The sequence below is a fragment of the Osmerus mordax genome, chromosome 6, assembly GCF_038355195.1.
Source record: "Osmerus mordax isolate fOsmMor3 chromosome 6, fOsmMor3.pri, whole genome shotgun sequence".
Taxonomy (NCBI): Eukaryota; Metazoa; Chordata; class Actinopteri; order Osmeriformes; family Osmeridae; genus Osmerus; species Osmerus mordax.
This window is the reverse complement of record NC_090055.1, coordinates 20,405,544-20,416,133: the sequence shown is the minus strand read 5'-3', so window position 1 is coordinate 20,416,133 and position 10,590 is coordinate 20,405,544. Positions and strand designations below refer to the sequence as shown.

The following is a 10,590-nucleotide window of genomic DNA, read 5'->3' as shown; positions in this document are numbered from 1 at the left end:
ACCCATATCGGTATAGCTCAGTGGTTAGAGCATCCGCCTGCAGCTCGAGTTGATCTCTGGTTCAAATCCCCCTGTGCTGTACATGGCTTTGGATAGATAAAAGCGTCTGCTAAATGAATATGTTATGATTACATTTTATGGTGTCAAACCTTGTGGTCTGGCGTTGCCGTCTCTCCCGGCCCCCCCCCCAGCGGTCTCCGTGACTCCCTGCTGGGTAACGGCACGCTGGCCGGGGCAGAGAGGAGCGACGAGGAGGAGGAGGGGCGTGGACAACGCCACAGGCGAGCGGAGGGAGGGAGCACGAGGGGAGTCTGGCACACACAGCAGGAGTTTATTATCTGCAGAAACACAGGTGGTGGCGGAGACCAGAGAGGTGGACCAGGTAGGAAGGAAGGAGAGAGGACGGAGGGGAGAGGACAGCAGGTAGAAGACAAAGAAAACAAGCTCTGGACCAGAGGACAGATCGTTTCCCGGCCGGGTGAGAGGGGTCGGAGTTCAGAGGGGTCGAATGGGTCGAAGATCGGGAGGCTGAGGTTCTCCTAGCAGGCCATCTCTGTGGACTTAATCGCGGAGTGGTCAGAGGTTGTCACGGAGATGCTCTCCATGGAGGCATCGGTGTTAGAGTTGCCCCGGGGGTCGGCGAGGGCGGACTTGCCCCGCCCCTCGTTGGTGTGGGCGCGGCTCCGGGTCCCGTCGAAGGAGGAGATGCTGGAGCCAGAGGCAGTGCGGGAACGCACCAGGCGAGTCATGCTGGCCGCCGACACTGGAGGGAGAGACTGGGAGTTACTGGGAGAGACTGGGAGAGACTGGGAGAGACTGGCCCACTGATCATGTTCTAGTCTTACAGCAGCACTTATAGCTCCTATACTGGTCCAGTCTAACCCCTATAGCTCCTATACTGGCCCTGTTTAATCCAGTCTAATCTACTTACTGTAGCCCCTCCCTGAAGTACTTACTGTAGCCCATGCCCTGGATGAAGTACTTGAAGGCCTCGGTCAGGGAAGCAGGCTGGTCCACCTGGGGCAGTCCTCCACAGTCCGCCATCTGCACACAGCAGGGTCAGAGGTCAGCCAGAGAGAGAGAGAGAGAGAGAGAGAGAGAGGAAGGTTTTCTGGGTAGTGTAGAGTCAGCAGTAAGAAGAGAGAGAGAGAGAGAGAGAGAGAGAGAGAGAGAGAGAGAGAGAGAGAGAGAGAGAGAGAGAGAGAGAGAGAGGAAGGGTTTCTGGGTAGTGTAGTCTGCAGGAAGAAGAGAGAGAGAGAGAGAGAGAGAGTAAGGGTTTCTGGGTAGTGTAGTCTGCAGGAGGCAGCAGCAGGGCTGTACCTTCAGCAGGGTGGTCTTGGTGGGGTTGAGCTTGGAGTTGCACTCCACCACAGCCTCCACGGCAGGGGATTGGTCACCCACCACCAGCAAGGTCTGGCACCTGCAGCAGACAGCAGGGTCAGAGGTCAGGGCTAGGGATTCAGGGTCAGAGGTCAGGAGCTGGAGTTAAAGGTACTAGGTTGAGTGTTCAGGGGTCATAGTTAGTGATTCAGGGTTTAGGGTCAGGGGTCATAGTTAGGGTCAGGGCTCATAGTTAGTGATTCAGGGTGTAGGGTCAGGGGTCATTGTTAGGGTCAGGGTCGGCCCTAGGGGGTGATGCTGTCCGTACTTGAGGGTCCTGACATTGATGCTGCTGCCAGTCTCTGGCCTCTGGACCTCCAGAGCGAGCCGGCTCTGGTAGGACCGCACGAAGGGCTGCAGGTTGGCCTGGTTCACCTGGTTCTGGATGTGGTGGCGGTAGGTGGCAATCAGGTCGTGGTTGGTCTGGATCTCCTCCTGGGGGCGTTAAGGTAGGGTGTGAGGGAAGAGACAGGGTGGGGGTTAGGGTGACCACCACATGTAGCAGAGCTGGTTCCTGTAAACCCTAACCACCACATGTAGCAGAGCTGGTTCCTGTAAACCCTAACCACCACATGTAGCAGAGCTGGTTCCTGTAAACCCTAACCACCACATGTAGCAGAGCTGGTTCCAGTAAACCCTAACCACCGCATGTAGCAGAGCTGGTTCCAGTAAACCCTAACCACCGCATGTAGCAGAGCTGGTTCGGGGGCCACTGTTGGTGCTTACATTTCCAAACAGGTGTGAGATGATGGTGTCGGGCAGCGTGTGGGTCCAGCCGCTGATCTGAAACAGGAAAAACAGGTCACTCAAAAAAACAGGGTTTAAAACACTAACCTAACTGGACTTTTATATTAGTTATATTGTAAGACTGGTCTGCAATCTGCTGTGTGTGTGCATGAGTGATTAGATGAGTGTGTGTGTGAGGGAGTGTGTGTGTGTGTGAGGGAGTGTGTGAGATTGTGTGTGAATGTGTGTGAGAGTGTGTGTGTGTGAGAGTGTGTGTGTGAATGTGTGTGTGGTACCTTCTGTGTGACAGAGTCGATAAGGCCCTCTGCTCCAGCGTTGATGTTGATGAGAGCCAGACCCTCCACCATGTCAGGATGGTTTAGCTGCACAGACTCACTCAGGTTAGGTTCATACAACCACAGCAGGAACAGGGTGATGGTTAGGGGCAGTTAACATGACCAGAATGAGCAGAGAGCTAGGAGGTAAACAGAGATAGCTGGGAGGTAAACAGAGATAGCTAGGAGGTAAACAGAGAGCTACGGTAACTCACAGCGAAGTTAGCCAGGATAAAAGCACCGGCACCCATCCCCAGTCCAATAACACTCTTCAATCTGAAAGAGACAAGAGGAGTGTTGTGATTGGTTAAACAGCACCATGGTTACCTTGAGCAGGTTTGCAATTCGTTGACTGCTTGGTGATTTGTTAGCTAGGATACGTTTGTGATAGGTTAACTACAGCAGGCGTGAGATTGCAGTAGTTGATAGACATGTTTGTGATAGGTTAACTACAGCAGGCGTGAGATTGCAGTAGTTGATAGACATGTTTGTGATAGGTTAACTACAGCAGGCGTGAGATTGCAGTAGTTGATAGACATGTTTGTGATAGGTTAACTACAGCAGTCGTGAGATTGCAGTAGTTGATAGACATGTTTGGGAAGGATGCACCAGGTTGATTGTTAACTGTTAAAGGTGAGATGGAGGTTCCTCTAACTAGAGTCGTCAGTGTTGTTGTACGGCTGTGCGGTTCTCACCCAAAGTGCTTGAGGATCTGTGGCAGGGTCTCAGAGAGCTGCTCCACGCTGGGGTAGGTGTACCTGGGGGAGGGAGGGGGGCAAGATCTTCTATCAAACATCACCACCCTTCTGTTTTACAACTACAACCAACTATTCGTCATAGCCTCACATCACTGTGAATGTTGTAGTTGGAAAGCTGGCAACTCGGAACCAGCTGGTGTGTGTGTGTTTGTGTGTGCACGCGTGTGTGTGTGTGTGTGTGTGAAGGTCACCACGGCAGATGGCATGTACATGTATGTCAGCTATTTTGAGGACATCCGTGCCTGTGGATTACCTTGACAACTGTGCCTGTGGATTACCTTGACAACGGATTAAGGTAAAAATGTGTGTGTGTGTTTGTTTGTGTGTGAGTCTGTGTGTGTGTATTTGTATGCCTGTGTGTGTGTGTGTGTATTTGTATGCCTGTGTGTGTGTGTATGTGTGTGTATTTGTATGCCTGTGTATGTGTGTGTGTATTTGTATGCCTGTGTGTGTGTGTATGTGTGTGTGTATTTGTATGCCTGTGTGTGTGTATGTGTGTGTGTATTTGTATGCCTGTGTGTGTGTGTATTTGTATGCCTGTGTGTGTGTGTGTATTTGTATGCCTGTGTGTGTGTGTGTGTGTGTATTTGTATGCCTGTGTGTGTGTGTGTATATGCCTGTGTGTGTGTGTGTGTGTGTGTATTTGTATGCCTGTGTGTGTGTGTGTGTGTGTGTGTATGCCTGTGTGTGTGTGTGTGTGTGTATTTGTATGCCTGTGTGTGTGTGTGTGTGTATGCCTGTGTGTGCGTGTGTGTGTATGCCTGTGTGTGTGTGTGTGTGTATGCCTGTGTGTGTGTGTGTGTGTATGCCTGTGTGTGTGTGTGTGTGTATGCCTGTGTGTGTGTGTGTGTGTGTATGCCTGTGTGTGTATGCCTGTGTGTATGTGTGTATGCATGTGTGTGTGTGTGTGTGTGTGTGTATGCCTGTGTGTGTGTGTGTGTATGCCTGTGTGTGTGTGTGTGTGTGTGTATTTGTATGCCTGTGTGTGTGTGTATATGCCTGTGTGTGTGTGTGTGTGTATTTGTATGCCTGTGTGTGTGTGTATATGCCTGTGTGTGTGTGTGTATTTGTATGCCTGTGTGTGTGTGTGTATATGCCTGTGTGTGTGTGTGTGTGTGTATTTGTATGCCTGTGTGTGTGTGTGTATGCCTGTGTGTGTGTGTGTGTATTTGTATGCCTGTGTGTGTGTGTGTATGCCTGTGTGTGTGTGTGTGTGTGTATGCCTGTGTGTGTGTGTGTGTGTGTATGCCTGTGTGTGTGTGTGTGTGTGTGTGTATGCCTGTGTGTGTGTGTGTGTGTGTGTGTGTGTGTGTGTGTGTGTGTGTGTGTATGCCTGTGTGTGTGTGTGTGTGTGTATGCCTGTGTGTGTGTGTGTGTGTGTGTGTGTATGCCTGTGTGTGTGTGTGCGTGTGTATGCCTGTGTGTGTGTGTGTGTGTGTATGCCTGTGTGTGTGTGTATGCCTGTGTGTGTGTGTGTGTGCTCACCCTGTGGACAGGGTGGAGGCTCCCTCGTGCTGTCCGGGGGCGTGCACGTGGACCACAGCGAAGTGGCGGCTGATCTCGTGCATGTCCTCGTGGTTGAACAGAGGGTCGAAGCACGACTTGTCTGGCAAAGGAGCAGGGAAGCTGGTTTACATGTCTTCATTTAGCCTAACCTTGACCCGACCCTGACCCAATGCTCTCCTCCAGAGCCACCTACAAACTATCACATCCGCTATTGACTCTGCTGTGTGTGTGTCTGTAATATACGGTGTATATGTCTGTAATATACGGTGTATATGTTGTATAGTCGCTCTGGATAAGAGCGTCTGCTAAATGACTAAATGTATATGAATGTGTGTGTACATTTGTGTGTCTGTATGTATTTATACTATATATTATGTGTGTGTCTGTGTATTTATATAGCCTATACATATTTATATTGTATAATGTGTGTCTGTATATATGCGTGTGTATTGTCTATGGATCATGTTGGATCTACAGGATATTCAAATCAGACTAAATCAAACTTCATTTATACAGCCCTGTTCCCGGACGCCCCGGTGTAGAAGCATTTTAGTCATTTTAGGCCGTAAGGTGAACCCTATTATCGTTTCAACCCGCTCCACAGTCTGGCATCTACACAATCTTTAGCTCATAAAAAAGAACGATTCGTGCTAAGCTACCAAAAAAAGTTTGTCGCTGAAATTCCAGTCGATTGTCGATGCGTCTATGTTTTATGCAGAACTAGTTTCTTCAGAGCGTAATAGGATTTTGGTGGCGCGGTTCGACACGTGATCCTTCTACACCAATAAGGTAGCTGCTTTTTGTCAACATGGATGGATATGGTTGTCAAATAGAGGGTGGGACCTTGCACGTTAGTGTTTCCTATGTTTATTTTGCCGTGGCGACCCGCCACGACTACATTTCTGTCGCCATGGTATCAGAAATAGGGCTGTACAACATTTTAGGACGTCTATGTGATTGTTAGAGTGCATGTCGGAGAATAGCATGGATACGCGCTTCACACCGCAGTTGAGATTGTGCGTCTTTGAGAAGTCGTATAGCTAACTTGTCAGTTAATTTAAGCCTGTTACTGTATTAGTCTATATTCTTGCTAATTTAAATTAAGTTAACTGGTGATCTGTATTATTCCCCTGCTAGCTAAATTGCACATGTCTGTTGATTCAATAGCGATTGCTGCCTTTGCTTACGTTTGTATTTTCGGTGCATTACTATGCAGAAGTAGTTTTAATTAATAAATAGTGGGTTTATTGTTATTATTTGATACAGAATGCTTAGCCTATCAAGCTCTAATGAAGCAGACAGTGTACATGCTTTCGAGTACCTTAATCGATAGGCTACTGACCAACGTCAATTATTAATACGTCAATTAATAATTGGCAGCATTTATGCCATTTAGAACACTTTATGAGTGGAAGGTCTCTAAGTAGCCTAACCTTATTGCTTTAGGGGAAATAGTACGAAAATATGTGCAATATTACATTAGTTATTAAACTAGGCTATTACCTTAACCTGGTGGGGGGGGGGGGGGGGGGGGGGGAGACAGACTTATGTCGTTGTTGTAACATTCATTCTTCCACAAATGAAAACACTGATCAACCATAAAAACAATCGTAATAAAACATGAAATATGATATATAAAACTTTACAAAACAGAACAAGGAATAACAGATTAAGGACACTCAGTCCTCACTGTCAGGACAGTTATCTCCCAGTTCCTCAGTTTCTTTGTGTTGGCACAATTACAACAACGACATAAGTCTGTACAACACAGTCCTGCAGAAAAACATGAACATCTGCCTGTCTCACACGCACTTTTGCAGCCGCAGTGTATCACATGCAAAACACTGTCAGGGGACGAATTTCTGTTACGTGCAAGGTCCCATCCACTATTTGCCAAACATTCATCCATGTTGACAAAAAGCAGCTACCTTATTGGTGTAGAACGATCATGTGTCGAACCGTGCCACCAAAATCCTATTACGCTCTGAAGAAACTAGTTCTGCATAAAACATAGACGCAACGATAATCGACTGGAATTTCAGCGACAAACTTTTTTTTGGTAGCTTAGCACGAATCGTTCTTTTTTATGACCTAAAGATTGTGTAGATGCCAGACTGTGGAGCGGGAATCATTTTCTAAAAGACTTTTCATGGTTCACCTTGCAGCCTATTTAGCAGACGCTCTTATCCAGAGCGACTTACAGTAAGTACAGGGACATTCCCCCGAGGCAAGTAGGGTGAAGTGCCTTGCCCAAGGTCACAACGTCATTTGGCGTGGCCGGGAACCGACCCAACAACCTTTAGATTACTAGCCCGATTCCCTAACCGCTCAGCCAGCTGACTCCCAGTGTGAGGGCTCCTCGTACTCACAGGTCAGCCCGATGTCATGGTAGGTGAGGATGGCTGGGCGCGTGCTCTTTGGCACCCCCTTCACGGAGCAGCGGACCAGCCCACACAGCGTCTCCACATCCTCCTCCTGGAAACACACGACAGCAAACGTCACCCGCTGCCTCCCCGCTGCCTCGCCAACGCGTCCACGCTGCCTCCCCACTGCCTCCACGCTGCCTCCCCGCTGCCTCCCCGCTGCCTCCACGCTGCCTCCCCGCTGCCTCCCCGCTGCCTCCACGCTGCCTCCCCGCCGCCTCCCTGCTGCTCCACTCGTTTCAAACTCCCGCACACCCCGTCCCCCTGAGCCTCGCTGGGGAAGCTTCCCCCCCATGGACCCTCGTTATCCCCTGACACTAGCACTGCCACTGACAAACAGCTAGCTTGATGCAAGAACGGCTTCAACCAGACGGCTGAAGGGATGGAAGATGGCGTACGACGCCAGCACCGAGAAGACAACACTGTTGTTTATGGTCCGTCAGAGACCTTCAGACATGCTAGTAGACCCCTGCATGAGGAAAGTCCTGTCTGTGGTCAACGGAGCAGAACTTTCCAGAAGCCACGTTGATTATCTCAGGAACCCCAACATCACCCTGTCCCTCTGGATTCACACCCTCAGCTACAAACACGCATCGAGGTCATCCAGTTGAATTGCTTTCCCTAGTCTCACAAGTCAGCCCAGACGATACTCACAGTTGCCTCTATGTCAAACACTGAGTCGTACTCGTTGTCCTGCATGACCATGTTGTCTGTGTGTCGGTTGGCCGTGGTTGCGATTGGAGTTTTAGATCCTGGAGCTACTGTGTCCCCTCCTTCCAGACAGCAAGGTTTTATACTTTTCTAAGTCCCCTGACTATCCCGCCCCCTCCCCCACCCCCTCCCCTGCTTATGTAGCACCAAGGCCCTTGCTGCCATCTGGATGGCCTGATCAGATGATTGGATTAACACGAATGTGGCCGGTCCATCCCAGGCAGGCTGGTTCCCAGGAGGAGGGAAAGCAGAGCAGAGCCACAGGATGTGCCTTTGCTGCTGCCAACACACCTCCTCACCAGGAACAGGCAGACCACACCTCCTCACCAGGAACAGGCAGAGCACACCTCCTCACCAGGAACAGGCAGACCACACCTCCTCACCAGGAACAGGCAGAGCACACCTCCTCACCAGGAACAGGCAGACCACACCTCCTCACCAGGAACAGGCAGACCACACCTCCTCACCATGAACAGGCAGAGCACATCTCCTCACCAGGAACAGGCAGAACACACCTCCTCACCAGGAACAGGCAGAGCACATCTCCTCACCAGGAACAGGCAGACCACACCTCCTCACCAGGAACAGGCAGAACACACCTCCTCACCAGGAACAGGCAGAGCACACCTCCTCACCAGGAACAGGCAGAGCACACCTCCTCACCAGGAACAGGCAGAGCACATCTCCTCACCAGGAACAGGCAGACCACACCTCCTCACCAGGAACAGGCAGAACACACCTCCTCACCAGGAACAGGCAGAACACACCTCCTCACCAGGAACAGGCAGAGCACATCTCCTCACCAGGAACAGGCAGAACACACCTCCTCACCAGGAACAGGCAGAACACACCTCCTCACCAGGAACAGGCAGAGCACATCTCCTCACCAGGAACAGGCAGAGTTCTGAGTGGGGGACACCCTGCCCTTCCACACACAAAAATGGGGATGGGAATAAACGTTTGTTGACATGCAGCCTAAAGTAGTTGACTGTTTGTACTTTAAATGTTTTAGTACTGTACAAGCAGGCTCAGTGTCATGCACCCTACAGTGACATGAGCCCTGTCTGTCAGCCTACTGGACCAGTACTGTACAGAACACAGGCTCCTGTCTGTCAGCCTACTGTACCAGTACTCTACAGAACACAGGCTCCTGTCTGTCAGCCTACTGGACCAGTACAGTACAGAACACAGGCTCCTGTCTGTCAGCCTACTGTACCAGTACTCTACAGAACACAGGCTCCTGTCTGTCAGCCTACTGTACCAGTACTGTACAGAACACAGGCTCCTGTCTGTCAGCCTACTGTACCAGTACAGTACAGAACACAGGCTCCTGTCTGTCAGCCTACTGTACCAGTACTCTACAGAACACAGGCTCCTGTCTGTCAGCCTACTGTACCAGTACTCTACAGAACACAGGCTCCTGTCTGTCAGCCTACTGTACCAGTACTGTACAGAACACAGGCTCCTGTCTGTCAGCCTACTGTACCAGTACAGTACAGAACACAGGCTCCTGTCTGTCAGCCTACTGTACCAGTACTGTACAGAACACAGGCTCCTGTCTGTCAGCCTACTGGACCAGTACAGTACAGAACACAGGCTCCTGTCTGTCAGCCTACTGTACCAGTACTGTACAGAACACAGGCTCCTGTCTGTCAGCCTACTGTACCAGTACTGTACAGAACACAGGCTCCTGTCTGTCAGCCTACTGTACCAGTACAGTACAGAACACAGGCTCCTGTCTGTCAGCCTACTGTACCAGTACTGTACAGAACACAGGCTCCTGTCTGTCAGCCTACTGTACCAGTACAGTACAGAACACAGGCTCCTGTCTGTCAGCCTACTGTACCAGTACTGTACAGAACACAGGCTCCTGTCTGTCAGCCTACTGTACCAGTACTGTACAGAACACAGGCTGCCTGAAGTGCCCTGTGTCCTGTACAGCAGCTGGGGTTCTCTCCTGGTGTCTAATCTTGTTAGGCCAGAGGAACAGGACCAGGGCAGGTCAGGCTTGCAAGATGCCCTGTAACACGTGTCATCTCTTACACAGCTGGCTCTGACCCCACACAGTCATTCGGTTGTATTCATTTAACTCATATACAAAGGCACACTCAGCACAGCAAAATGGCAATAAAAAAAATAATTGTAGAGCTGCGTGCAGCGCATTCATTCGCTCAGCCCCTTCTTGCCACGCTCGCGTTCTCTCTCTCTCTCTCTCTCTCTCTCTCTCTCTCTCTCTCTCTCTCTCTCTCTCTCTCACTACAACGGACCCGTCAGTAAATAGCCTATGGAAGCAAATCAGTGACAATGTTATGAATTTTAAAAGGCATTGAATACTTAATATTGAAATGTTAACACCACTGAATGTGTTGGTTTTGAATTCACCTCTTTAAAATTGAAATATTAATTTATTAAAATACAATAACATTCTGTTGGAAACACTTCCTCTCCCCCCACACACACAGACACACACTGGCCTCCAACACACACACACACACTGGCCTCCAACACACGCACACACACACACACACACTGGCCTCACACACACACACACACACACACTGGCCTCTCACACACACACACACACACACACACACACACACACACACACAGGCCTCACACACACACACAAGCAAGGATGAGATAATAGGTTCAGAACAAATTATTTCATTATGAAAACAATGTTATTGTGTAGTGTTTGAACAAGTTGTGCACGCTTTACCCCGGTTGCATGTCTTGAGGAGCAATCAGAAG

The 10,590-nt window shown here is 49.8% G+C and overlaps 1 protein-coding gene across 1 annotated transcript; it reads right to left on the bottom strand.

Annotated features, from left to right (window-relative positions):
* Positions 1-539: 539 nt before the first annotated feature.
* On the bottom strand, positions 540-7,833 carry LOC136943991 (protein NDRG1-like). The gene is made up of 11 exons (XM_067237513.1): positions 7,783-7,833; positions 7,075-7,180; positions 4,685-4,805; positions 3,137-3,199; positions 2,657-2,717; positions 2,403-2,489; positions 2,107-2,163; positions 1,649-1,815; positions 1,321-1,420; positions 957-1,044; positions 540-763 (listed from the first exon to the last, which is right to left on the bottom strand). Exons 1-11 carry the CDS (start codon positions 7,831-7,833, stop codon positions 540-542), a joined length of 1,125 nt encoding a protein of 374 aa, XP_067093614.1.
* Positions 7,834-10,590: the final 2,757 nt, after the last annotated feature.

Coding starts and splice junctions, on each gene's coding strand:
- LOC136943991 (XM_067237513.1), bottom strand. CDS start 7,833: ATGGTCATGCAGGACAACGAGTACGACTCAGTGTTTGACATAGAGGCA. Junction 4,806..7,074: donor CCATGACATCGGGCTGACCT/GTGAGTACGAGG, acceptor CTCCTTTGCCAG/ACAAGTCGTGCTTCGACCCT. Junction 1,816..2,106: donor TCTCACACCTGTTTGGAAAT/GTAAGCACCAAC, acceptor TAACGCCCCCAG/GAGGAGATCCAGACCAACCA.